The following is a 14139-nucleotide window of genomic DNA, read 5'->3' as shown; positions in this document are numbered from 1 at the left end:
GTAATAAAGCAGTAAAAGCCCGACTGCAGGGCTGGATTGGTGCTGCTGGCAGAAGCTCATTGTGTTCTCGGTAAGCTGCCATGACCAGAGGCTCATAATAGGACATGATAAACACTGTTGTGGCTAATTGTCTCCAGGACAAGAAGCGTGCCTGGTGTTGTCTTGGCCTATTTTTCCAGTATGTGCACTGAGGCATTAAATGTTTATTCACAGGTTTCCCTCCACCTGGATTTGAACCGACAACCTCCTGACCTTGCCTTCTCTGGATGTTTCCACCTGGTGGAACACCCAGATGCATTTGGTCTTACAGCACAGTGTGTACCAGTGTGCGTGCAGCTGAGCACAGGCACCCATCACATCTGTGTGTGTGTGGTCACGATGGGCGCTGAAGCCCCCCGAGCTCAAAGCCACAGAGCTGCCACGCACTCAGGCAATGCCACAGTGATTTATTCAGGCCGACTGCTAAAGAGGGCAAATAAGGTAGAAGATGACTGAACCGCAGAAACACAGGCGACATCAGAAAGTTTGGATATCTCTATATTATGTAAGACAACAAGCAGCAATATGCTTCGAAACCAGCAGCAGTGCAAAAGCTCAGCAGCTCAATAAACACCTAAAAGAGGAAGAGCTCCATGAACGAGGAGCTCAATCATCCACATTACTTTTTATTTACACTGCATTACCAGACGCTGCGGGATAATGTGCAGTGATCCAGACATTATGAAACATTTAACCCCTTCAGGATAATGAAGACCCCGTGTCTGGGTTAAATTTACTATAATGGCTGTCTTGTGACAGACTACAAGCACAACCCCAGGTTTCCTTTCAGCACTGTAACCAGTCATTTCTCTGGTGAGCCATGTATTCCTTAGGTTAGTAATAACAATAATAATAATAGCTCTTAGAGTAAAAAAATGAATCTCTTAATAATGGCTCCTTAAATTGCATACATGACCCTTAAACAAGGCTGGCAGATGGATTGTTGTATTAACCCAAACCCTGTTCACTAACTGTCACCTCTGTTGGACCACTGTGCCACAACTGCCTTATATTATATATACCATTATTTATTTTTTCACTCAGGACACCATAGGGAACAGACTCATTCTTATGGTGTGGCGGGAGCGTAGCCTCAAAGTTGACCATTCACCGTTACAAAGGAACTCGCTCTATTTTCTGCAGTACCACCAACATACTTCATGCAATGTGTATGCCATGGACCAGAGTCTGAACAGATATATATGCTAATAGGATGATACGGCCATAGCGCCACCTACTGGCAACAGGAACTTTGTCTTGTAAACATGTGTTTGTTGTACGTCTCTGGAAATGAGAGCAGAGGTGAGAAGACAGTGATGGCCCCTCGGATCGCAAGGTGTGCGAGGGCCCGTCATCGCTGCTTGCAGCTTTAATTGATGTATGCATTTATTTAGTGGTTGCGGTTGTGGTCACACACAAAAGAAAAAGGTTGTGAGTTGTATTAACTGCTTCTCTACCATCTTTTTGGCCACCATGGTGACATGCCCAGGCGTAACTTCAGCATCAAATGAAAAATTACCAAACTTTGTGCCATCCACTCTTACAGCACCTGTCACTGTAACACGGCCAATGGAACTGTAATCTGATGGGATTAAATGACATGGTGTACGGCTGTGATCATGCCAGGGATTAACCTTGTGTAATAACCCGACTGCTGGCCATTAAAGGTGTCTCCGAGTTAATTTAAACAGCTTATGGAGATCTAATACAATGACAACAATAGTCAAGTGATGCTCAGCATCGCTGTTCTCTTATTAAATGAATGTATTTTTTGTTCCTTGAAATCATAGGGGGCTTTCAATATTTTATTTATTAGAAAATGCACAAAGTAATTATATAAGATATGTGTATCTGATGTCCAAAGACTCACTTTAAATTTAACCCATAGATGAAACAATGCCTCCAACAGGGACGTTCCTTATCACACACAGCCTGAGCTCAGCTGCTTGTCAGACCTACGATCATGTGATGCATTTATACAGTTAAAGCCCGACCTCAAGCTGTGAAACAATCACCTAATTGCAATCATTTAATTCAACTCCTTCCTCCAGGACACAGCAGGAGGCAGGTACTCAGAGAATAAATGATAAAATGAAAAATTACAGTCTAACTGCGCTCATATTTGAACTGCAGGAAGGATATACTCGCTGCTGAGCAGAAACAAAAAGAGAACAGAGGAGAGGGCAGAGGACCACATTTCCTCATCATATTAACCCTTTGTATATGGAATTGTCACCATTGCCTGAATTTCCACAACAATTTGATGTAAAATCACATGCAGGCAGCATTAGAATGTAAGTTACTTTTACAATTCAATAAAAAAATAATACTGTAATGGATTCAATGCGAGGTCCAAGCAGATAGCTTGTTTGTTTTTGAGGTGAACGTCCATTACAGTATTCTGTATTTCTATTTTTAGACGTGTGTGGGCAGAGCAAGGAAAAAGGAAAATGTCAAATGCCACTGTTGTGACTAGTCATACAGGGCATTCTTCTGTTCTTTCTTTGAACCAGCTTCCTCCACAGCTGACACTAATCCCATTATACTCTGTACAGAGGGAGAAAAGACGGGAAGACAAACATGCACAGACATAAGAAAAGATCGTTCCACAGGAGTAACAGTCTTGTCTAATTGGCTGTTTAACTGTACCAAACTGTGCTCTCTGCTATTGTTATACTCTTTACGACTGTGCTGATCAGAGATGAACCACTGTGCACACTCTTTAGTATCCTGGCAACACATAACAGTCAAAGATCTCTACATTACATGGCTCATGGATTGCAGACAGATAACAAACCTGACCAGCTCCGAGCAGCACATGGAGGGAGTAGATAACACCAATATAATCATTTCATTCAGTCAATATCACAGCATACATGAGAACATCTTTATTAGCAGAAGAAACGTAAAACTTTAATCAGCAGTTTTCTTTAGTTAGTGAAAGTTCTCAGTAACTATAGCCAAGAGAGATGTAAAAATCTCTCTGCGGCTCTCTTTGTATGACGCTGATGCTCTTGTTCTCTGTTTCAGATGACCCACCTGGGGGCCGTGGCTGAATGTATCTTTGTAAAAAGCTGTGTATCAGCTGAAAAACATGTGATACACTGTGTGACCCAGATGCTGTGCAGGTCAGACGCTGTGTTATGTAGACAAACCTGTCAATGCTGACAGCAGCTGCTTCGCTACATCCACTTTTGTACGTTTAGAAAATTGAACAGCTAACATTTGGCAATGTCCCAGACTGTAGTAGTAAATATTTAGACTGATGTGCATTATGCAGAGAGCGGTGCTGTAACGCAGGGAGCTTGTTACTGGCAGCTGAGGCTGTGATTCAGCAGAGCTGTGAACGTACACACAGTCTGCTGTGTGTGGATGCTAACAGGGCTGGAGATCTACATGAGATTGATCTCTGCAGGGTCTCTTCAGTGTCTCATCAGTGTGATGAAGTGATGTTGCCATGACAAGGTTAACATCCATCACCAAACAACAACGTCAGGCTGCCGGCAGCTGCTGCTGCTGCTGGCTCCTTACACTGTGAGTGTACAGCATTAATACATGTACGTGTATTCTTATGTTTGTGTGCATGTGAAACACATTTCTGAGTCTCTTCCACTCACACTGTTTTGGAGAGGATCTGTTCAGCAGAAATGGCAGCAGGCTGTTTAGTGACAAGATGCACTGCAGGCTGTGCAAATAAATCATGCAAGGTGCCATGGGAGATAGGAATAAGATGGATTGAAGTCTATCAGACAACACTGCAAGCTGAAAAATTATGCTAAAGTGGTGCAATATCAGCCCATGCACAGACTCACCCTATGCTGTTTGTGTTAACCCTTCTCATTACTGGCACTCTTTATCAGTCCTGGTGTCACTGACTTCATATGTTCACGATACAGAAAAGGTTCGATATGAGCCGCCCAAAAACAAAAGGTTAAGGTGAAATGAAATCATGCATATCTGTGTACCTCACAAAGACGCACTCTTGGGCCACATATCATACAGGGGAATATCTCCGATGTGGTTGCTATGGTATCAACCATTTTTAATGAGCAAAAAACAAAACACACGGAGGAGGACACAAGCTCAGCTCAGCTCTGCTTTAGGTCCCTTTCACCGTGACGTGCATACAGAACTGTATGTATATTATCAGGACTAACAAATGCTCTCACATCATTTCAGAGTGATATAAAGTTGCCTGCGTGATCGGTTCATGATCAGCAGATGGATGTATAAATGCCTAAAATTCCTCCAAGCTGTTGTGGACGACTGAACAGCAGTTACTGAAACTGAGCAAATAAATGACCAAGTCTAATATTTCTCTCATGTGTTTGTCATTTATTTTGTCGCACAGTCTTACAAGCATCCATGCACTGCTGTGAAGTTGCCTCTCTTTATTATTGATTGTGTATCCTTGTGCCGGTCATACACTACCACACAGCATATTGCCTGTGATATCATTGAGAATGGCATGAAGTGGCTGAAGGGCCGCCTGATTTCCAAAAAGCCTGAGCAGCACTGTAGCAGCCACAGGCCATTTGTCCCACTTTCTCGTCGGCTATAACACAAGCTGACAGGACCACAGTGACAATGTGCTGCTTGTTTAGTCCCTTAACTACCTCCCTGGCCTCTCTCTCTCTGCACTCCCCCACTGGCTAAGTCAGGATGACGGGACCAGGGTGACCTGCGCTGCTTATTTACTCAACTGCTCCTCAGGTCAGGGCTGAACTCATCTCATACTCTTTCTACTCTATCTTTCTGCCTTAGACCATTTCATTTCTCAGCAGTCCATGGCAGGACACCAATCTATCTTCATCAGCTTTGCAAGACAGAGTGTAGCCAACAGGAAAAGGCAATGACATTGAGACAATATTTGGGGAAGGCTCTGCCGGTCATTACGCCTGCCTCCAGATACGCTTTTCTCAATGTCTCAATATGTCTCCATTCACAATGTAATTGGGCTTCCAGTGCTAACAAGTTCCAAGTGGTCTGTGAACAGAAGAAGAGTGCACTGATACAAAGAGACTCCTGGGACAGAGGGGAGCAGAGGATTTTTTATTCAGCCAGTGAGGTATGAACGGATCCTTCCTCTGCAGTGCTGCCTATGTGTCTGCCCCTAGAGGCTGCAGAGGGGAACTGCAGTTTGTGACACTTAATGTCTCAGCCTCAGCTGTTGCCCTCACCCCATGGAGGTGCACGGGTCTGATCAGGTCCTCAATCGTCAATGTTTGCGATGTCTGTCGTATGATCAAGTATTAAGAACACTTTGAATATATGCAACTACTTCCCTTAAAACACTTTTTACTGTGAGAAGCCTGGCACAGGCAGGAGGAAGCAGAGACTGTAGCATTCTACTGTTTATGGAAGCAAAGCACGCCCACTGTAACTCAAACACAAAGACTGTGTGGGGCAGTTCTCAGACAATGTGGGTGGAGAGGGTGGTAGGAGTGATAGATGGTAACCCTGTCCACATCACTGCTCTGCATTTAGCTCTTACTGTGAGCTCATTTTATCTGCCCAGGGAAAAGTTCTTACTGCAATACTGGCATATATTCCCCCCTTTTCAAACTTGTGATGTCCTCACTCAGCTGCAGACTCTCCACCTACATTCAATATGTTACAAGCTACACCAGAGACAGTAAAACGCTGGATTTATGTTATGCCGGCAACAAGAAGGCATATAACTCATAACCCCTCCCTCCTCTGGGTGGATCTGATCACACCCAGGTGCTTCTCCTGACACAGACCAGCAGTTAAAAGACGAGCCGAGGAGGCCGATCAGGTTCTGAAGGACTGTTTTGTCATGTGGCAAGTACTATAGGACGCTCACACGGAGGACACTGACAGTCCAACCCTGCAGCGGACGATATTAACTTCTGCATGGATGCCTCCTGAAAGACATAACCTGCGTGACAGTTCAGCAACATGGAAACAGAGCTTAGAGGCGGACCTGGATGTTTTCCCCCCACTCAGCTGTATGACATTGGCTAACCTTCATTCTTTTATATGACAGGGATCCATTCAATCAAGCTGATTCCTTCATATAAAAGGCACCATATTTAGATCCCTGGATTGATTTGTTAGAGAGCCTCACCGGACTATGGTCACACCTGACAGTGGTGTCAGTCTCTCTAACTCTCACTTATGCATTATTTTAGAAGCCCCTACAGCCAATATATGGACTGGAATGCTAATTGCAGCTGCCGTCAGAGACAGGGAGCATTTGCATATGAGAGGTCATACATTAATAAAGTTCACTGAAATTGAAAGACCAAGAGACCTGACCATGAGCTACACCTCTGGGCTGATGGGAGATAATAACGGGAATACCTAATAAAACTGATAATAACTCTTAGAATGCTACAGATCAGACTGAGCTGAGGTTCAGTGGTGTGATGGCTGAGAGCGTGTTTCACATACTCTTCAAATAGCAAGGATCTGGTGTCGGGTATCCAGCCCGGCTGTGGTCGACCCTTTATTGTGCTGTCAAATTTAGTAAACCTACCCCAGCAGTTTCAATGACTATAATGAGCAGTTTAATGACTAAAACAAAGAAACGCAGTATGCAACTCTAACCAACTAGTTTTTAATGCCTCACTAAGACCCCGTTCACACTGGGGAAATCAATCCGGGCCATATCCCGATATATCCAGATAGTTTTTTTAAGTCTGAACAACGCAAATCTGCATATATCTGGATTTTCTCAAATGTGGCTCAGGTCTGAACGTAAATCCGGCTAGCGAATCCCACTAGCGACGTGATACTTCCGGTTCACGGGGACAGCGTCCGGGTCACGTACAAAGGCCGTATGTAAACAACCATCGAACTACGACAGCTTTGCCCCGAGTTTATTTTCGACAGGGCTACGAAGGAATAAACTGCTTTTTGAACCGAGAAAAAAAAAAGAAAGAACAAGCAACACGGGACAAAAACCACGCACAGCACATGCGCACATGTGGCCCTACTGCGGCCTGAATGGACTCTTTATATTACCCAGCGCCACCTAGCAGTTTGGAGGACAACAAAGAAGCCGGATTAAGCCAGATTGAGATTTGAAAATAGGTCTGAACATATCCAGCTTAAAGGCTATCCAGATACAATCCTACTATAGCTGTATTGACTTTCTCCAGTGTAAACGGGGCCTAAGATGTTACATGTAGTATGAACCTTGTTCCTGGATCCACAGGCAGCAGATTAAACAAGATGTTTTAGACCAACTTCCCTGTAATGAGACAATGATAAAGAATATTATCTGTGAGAATTGCCCGGTTGCTATGGAAATGCAAATTAAGCTCAATTGTTTCTTTTCTTTTAAAAGCACACAGTTTATCGGTTACTCTGTTAGTTGGATTAGATGCAGTTCGGTGCTGTATTTACACTGGGTTATAGTTTGTCTCACCCTGCTTGTCTATTTTTACTGCAGCAGGTGATTTGTCCTCAATGATCTAAAGCACTTAGTCACAACATAACCTGTCTTCCAGCTGCACTCAGTCTTTGTCTGCTGCAGTGTCCGTGGGTGGAGGAGCGAGTATCGCTGCTAAACATTTCTCCTGTCTCGCTGTTTCATGTCAGCTTCTTTTATTCTGAAGGCCAGGAACTAGAATTACAGCTTTGCAGTCGTACGCCTCTGCCTAACAGTTATTGTGCAGTTTACAGCTAAAGTCTGCTCAGGCCCAAATTGCAGTTCTTCTAAAGGCCACTAGTTTTTGAATCTATAGGTATTTTCATTGTTAATGACAACTGTGTATACCTGGCAGCCATCAGGATGAGGATAAATAATCCATTTTGCACTGTTATTAAATCTATAAAAACAGTTTGAAGCAGGAATCCTTGTATCCAACATAATGCTGTGGTGTAACGATTCATAGGAACAGAAGAGAAAAACAGAAATATAATGAACCAGGGTAAGTTACAGTGTATCCTGTTTTGTTTTGAAACCTTGACACAGAGTCTTGAAATGGATTTTCCTCTCAGTATCAGGGTGCTGCAGGCTGCGGCTCTCTGCCAAACTCACTGCTGTGCAGATGCACATCCGTCTTTATGGCACTTTGATTTTTGGAAAGAAAACAGTTTACTGAGAACGGTGGGAGGGAAAGTGCTGTAACACACTTCAATGCCTTTTGTATTTTTGTTTGTTTGCTTTGGTCTTCACAAAACTGAGATGGAAAACTATATGGACGCCCTGTTGTCTTCTGCACAACTTATGAGCTGGAGAATGGGGGTAATTAGGAATGTGTTTGTTTCAGCAATGTTTTGCTAGTTTGTGCAGGATGCTGCTGGGGCAGTTTTTTTAGGAACAAGAAATGCATGTGGCATTTTCCAAGAATGAAAAACAGTAGCGCTAATAACTCACATACCATCAGCATTTCTCACTGAACTGCACCACAATTACTGTTTTTATATCTACTGTTTACCTGCCTGCTGTATTCCACCATAGGAAGCTAATTCCACCTGAAGCATGGTGGTGGTACTATGATGGTTTGGGCCTGTTCTGCTGCAGTCATTGATGGATCAATGAGTTCTGAACGACAGCAGTGAATTCTAAAGGTAAATGTCAGTACATCTGTCTGTGAGCTGAATCTGAAGAGAAAGAGCAGCAAGACAATGAGCCCAAACACACGAGTGGTTCTACAACAGAACGGTTCAAGAAGAACAAAGTTCATGTTCTGAAGTCAAAGTCCTGAACTTAATCCACCTAAAATGTTGTTGAAGGACCTGAAACAAGCAGTTGATGTGAGGAAACCCAGCAACATGTCAGAACTGAAGCTGCTCTGTTCTGAGGAATGGACTCAGACTGCTCCAAGTTTCCAGTAGCTGCTGATCAGTCGTCCACAGCAGCTACTGGAAACCTTTAGCTGCTGTTATTGCTGCACAAGGAGCTCACAGCAGACACTGGAAGTAAAGTTATGAAACAGCCTGAATGGACCTTCAGAACATTACCTAATACAATATTTCTCATCAAAGCAGACAAATGCTAAGTTTAACTGTCAAAAAATAAATGAAGGAAAGTCTTATTCATACTTTGGTGAAAAGATGTTGATTCAGGAAAACAAAGTCAGTGAGTTGACAGTAATCTAGTGGAGCTATTTGTGCTGAATGAACATATTCAAATATAAAAGCCTGATTTAGCAGGAAGGAAGGACGAAGACAGAAACCACTCTAGACCGTCCCTGGAAATGATGTCTGTGTGAATAATTCTGTGTCCATCAGGCATAAGAGCAAATCTGTCTAAAAGCCAGCCTGTGTAACATCACACACACACACAGCAGTGTTAACCGCAAACATCAAAGTGTTCTATTCTCTCTTGGAAAAACATCCTCGGTGCTACTCACATGCAGGCACAGCTTCAAACCAGCAATCATTCAACGCACCGCAACTGACAAGTGGATCTACACACACGATGTCTCTGAATATCTGCATCTACACCACCTGGGAGCTCTGGATATTCCAGGTTTCTCAGCATGTAGATCGTGGGGCTCCAGAGGAGGAGGGGAAAGCTTGTGTCGGAGTGTAACTTTGAAAAATCTGCATAAGAACATGTCACGCTGACAGTTAGTGAGTGATATGTAAATCTATTGAGAGAAAACATGACCTGATTAACATGTATGTCAGCAGGAGGATGGTCCTGTGTGTGCGTGTCTGTGTGAATGTGTGTAGCTGCCAACAATACCGTACCAACTTCTCCACCTCATGATACACTAAGTACCTTTACTGAAGCGCTGCAATTAAGCCCAGATTTATGGCACTAAAATCAATAACCACCTGAACCCTGAAACCCAGCAGCAGGTTTGAAGTGGACGCATTTTTAATTACACTGTTTACAATAGAAACTAAGCTGTGACAAAAAATCCATTGTTGATGATACAAAAAATCTGAACTGAACAATTCAGCTTGTACCTAGCCAAATATACAAAATACATTTCCATTGTTATCCATTTTTTTCTCCATTTTGTTGCTCAAAGCAGCTGCAAAGAGCCACCGAGAACATCCTAGAGGCAGCTGAGAAGCCTCACGGTGGTTGTGAATGAGGACAGAGGATTTGTGGGGTAGTGAGAGACTAGAAGAAGGATCACTCCCAGGTGGGTCGCCCAGGGCAGGGTGTCTGATGATTAGAAACCCAAAACACCCAATGATAAACCTCCAGTTTATCACTGACGACTTGTCCAAGTAGCCCAATTAAGTGTATTTTAGATCTTTTTAATTTCTACAAAGTAAACAGTAATTATGCTACATGTGTGAAACTACCTCAGTGTCCTCAGTGGACAATCTGGAAATTGATATACGAACTCTCAGACCAGGAAGTGGAGTGTTCTTTATATAGCAGAAATTAAAGTAGTAGGGTCACTGAAGATCCAGATGGAGGCTGTGACTGTGTGTATTGTTGCATCTAGCTTAAAGCACAATCACATGATCGTGTAAATGGATAAAGGGACATGAAAGAATTTCCCCTCAGGTATAAATAAAGGAATTCTGATTCTGATTCAGGAACTACACAAGCTCTTTACGGATCAGTACAGAATAAACAGATGTATCCACCCTAACCTCCACACACTTACCCTCCACATCACTTTATAATTGGAAGGCTACCTCCTGCCTTGGCCCTCACATTAAATAATCAGGTATAGTATGAATGTTTGATGAAGTGACAGACCACAAATGTACAGCTACTGAGCTGTAACCGTGGACAGCGGTGCTGGACGGTGTGGCATGAAACTCTGTAACCTTGACAAAGACACCATCCAACAGCAGCAGCCAGCTGTGCTAAATCAGAGAATCACATTCCCATTTATGCAATGTCCCAGTGCTACGACTGGGCAACAAGTGCAGACCTGCAGGGAGGAACAGGAGTATAGTTTCTGCAGTGGAATGGCTAAGCATATATATACTTGCGACTATATTGTTGGGACCATTTTAAGAGTTTCTGGAGACACAAACCTTCAACTTTGTTACAGACTGAATGCTACCTGTTCCTCAGTTGTGGAGGAGTAACTGTACATTTCTATGTAAACAAAGAAGTAACAGTGAAAATTGTTCCATGTCTACACGCCAACAGAGTTTCAGAATATCTTTCGTTTGGCAGGTTTTCCAGTTCACAGACTCTGCCATGAATGAAAGGCCCAAATCCTGGACTGGAAGGAGCGACAGTGACTCACAGTTTTCTGAAGAATTGTTCCAAGTCCTTGTGGGAGTCTCCAACAGCCTCTATGTTGTCAATATCATGCCTGCCTTAACTCCCAACACAGGCCATGGAGGTCTATGGGGATAAACTCCCTTTTAAAACCAGCCCCTAGAGGCTGCAAGGGGAACCGTATTTATTTATCACCTCTGCATGGGCTTCATTTATCGTCCCTGGGAAAATAAAAACTACCTATTCCAGAACAGTGACTTATATGTGGACCAGTCTTCACTCACTTTCTGTACTAGTATTATTACAATGCTACAGTTCCTTTACAGGACCTTCACACTGAAAGCCTCTCCTGGTCTTAACCTCATTAGCTTTTAATTTGAATCACCAGGAGGAAGATCTGCATCACTTAAAGGCCTAAGTAGACAGGGAGTAGGGTCAACAGCTGTATCTGTGTGGATCATCAGTGTGGCCATCATTTGTTTACTAGAGCCTGTAATGCTTGAGCTACAGCTCCACACTTACAGACTACAACAACCAGTCGAAATGGCAACATGCTGACTTCGTTACAGCAGAAAAATAGTATGCAGTATAATAAAAGAGAAATTCTTACAGCATGGGAGAATCTGGGAAAATATAACGCTGCTTTGCAGGTGTGGACGGCTGAAACAGACACAGAGGCGTACAGACAGCCAGAGAGTGGGCACGATGTTTGAACACTGAGGCTGCAGCAGCAATCGCTGCACACTGTCGGATGGCTGTCAGGTTATTCTGCCCTCACACTTTTTGGCAATTTTCCTGCCTCTTCTTTTTTTTTTTTTTTTTACTGTGACATTTGGAAGGCATGCGTTTTATAATCTTGCTGCTATAAGAACTGACCAGGGTCAACAGACCAAAATTAGCCTATCACGCTGACTCTGGCTCATTAACAGCTCTCCTCTCTGTTTTATTAATGAGCAGTTACCCTGATTAATACATGACATGACTTTCACACACAGTTTTGTGCTTTGAATGTGGGAAACATTAACAAAAGAAGCACATCTTCAAGATAATACTTTAGTCACACAATTGAGAATATTATGCATCATGGGTGATATTTAAAAATATCTCTGTGCAATCGACTGTCCAGCCACAAACTGCTGAAGCCTAACAATAATCCAAATACATTAACAAACTATGAATCTTTCTGTGCTACAGTAATGAGCATGGAAATAAAACATATTTTTTTATTAGATGGGTGAAGTTTGCTGCTGAAGTGTCACTCACCAGCAGCGTGGGCAGCCCAGCCACCACGGCATACAGCAGGACCGGCGGGATGGCGCTGCTGTCCTCTGGTCCCAGGTACGGTTTGGTGTAGGTGGTGTCGTAGCAGAAGAAGCCCTGCACGTGCACGCTGAAGGTGTCGGTGTACTCAAAGTAGTAGGCCAGCATGACGGTCCCGGCCATGATCACCAGCTGGAAGTACAGCATGATGCAGACAGAGAGCGAGAGACATTTAATTAGAACAAATCCCCTTTTTTTCTCCCTCTCCCTCCCTCTCTCTCTGTCCTTCTCCTAACCAGCCTTCTCCTCCTCCACAGTGGTACCGACCCCTGGTGACCGGCACATGACGGCTCGGCTGCACACAAGAACCCGCTCGCTGATGGTTGGACCTGCTCTGCTCTGCTGCTGCTGCGACTACTGACTGAGTGTGTGAGAGTCAGAGAGAGAGAGAGAGAAGGGGAGGGAGAGGGAGCGTGTGAGGGTGTGTAAGCGTGAGGAGGCTTGGCTAAAACTTGACGTCTGCAAGCGCACGTGTGTGTGTGTGTGTGGGGGGGGCAGATTAGAGGGACTGTAAGCCAATTTCCATCTGTGTGTGTGTGTGTGTGTGTGTGAACCGCTGCCATATTTAACCATAAAGGACAGCAGCAGACCTCAGAGTAAAAGGAAAAGATAATAAAGAATAAGAGAGGAGGGGGGGGGGGTGTTCATCAGAGAAATGATTCAATAAGCAGGAGTGAATGGATGATGTCACAGCCCTGATTGAGATGCTGCAGCTGTGCTGTCTGTCTTTTTAACATGTTGCAGGTTATTGCTTGGAGGCAGTGATGAAAGAAATTCAGTCTTGCAGCTCTGATAACACTTTAACATCACAGTTATAAAAGAAGCCATCAACCTCTATCAGACATTTCACACAGCGAATGACAGCGGATCTGTAGAGGAGAGGGATGCAGATGAGAAGAGCTGAAGCCACGCCCCTTCCTTTGGAGCCCATAGTGCTCTAATTCATAAAATGATGAACAATGGGCTACACAGAGACATGTAGAGGTTCTGAGTCCTAAAAATATGAACTATTTATAGGTTTCCCATGGGGACAAATAAAGTATCACTCTATTTATTGGTCTACCCAACTGTTCTATCTAAATTTTGATGAGTGATGTCATGATTTCTACTGTTTGATTTTGCAAATTAAGAACGCATACTGGTATATAACAGATCTGCAGGTCTTACTGGCTGACACAGTTTTAATTAGCCTTACAGCAGTATTATATCATTATGTGATAATGGCGTATCACAGATCCATCTCTTGGCCTAAATTATTGGTCGATATTGCCACACCACCAATATATCAGTTGATCTGTGATGTTATTGGTCAATAGTCGGTCGTCATAAATATATTTGTTGATATTACTGATTGATATTGGCATATCATATCATATCGAATTAGTATGATGTTATTGTTGACTAATATTGTCATGTACAGATATTTTACGCTGTACCACTTGGGCGGTGGGCGTTGGGCATTAAAACCACAACTGGTTAAGGTTAGGCATTTAAAAAAAGGAGAGGTTGTAGGTTATCAATATCTGGCTGGTCTGCACAAAACAATACAAGTTATATGTGCTGCAGACACACAACATAATTCATATTAAACTGCATTTGGGGAAACAAAGGAACAATCCTGTCACTATGCACAAAATAAATTCAAAATTTGGGGA

At 43.3% G+C, this 14139-nt stretch overlaps 1 protein-coding gene across 3 annotated transcripts in view; it reads right to left on the bottom strand.

Moving 5' to 3' along the window:
- The window catches only part of LOC114453254 (phospholipid phosphatase-related protein type 5-like), a 58730-nt gene that overhangs the window by 29928 nt on the left and 14663 nt on the right, over positions 1–14139 (bottom strand). The window contains exons 1-2 of one of the 3 annotated variants that reach the window (XM_028433058.1): positions 12721–12804; positions 12428–12616 (exon numbers count right to left, since the gene is read on the bottom strand). In XM_028433058.1, the coding sequence (XP_028288859.1) occupies positions 12428–12607 (180 nt within the window). In that variant the 5' untranslated portion in view covers positions 12608–12616; positions 12721–12804. Of the gene's footprint in view, positions 1–12427; positions 12818–14139 lie in introns of those variants that run through there. The other 2 variants (XM_028433055.1, XM_028433056.1) reach the window with 2 other exon arrangements.

The sequence above is a fragment of the Parambassis ranga genome, chromosome 20 (genome assembly GCF_900634625.1).
Source record: "Parambassis ranga chromosome 20, fParRan2.1, whole genome shotgun sequence".
Classification (NCBI taxonomy): domain Eukaryota; kingdom Metazoa; phylum Chordata; class Actinopteri; family Ambassidae; genus Parambassis; species Parambassis ranga.
Note: the sequence above shows the minus strand (reverse complement) of the source record. Positions and strands in the feature narration are given on the sequence as shown.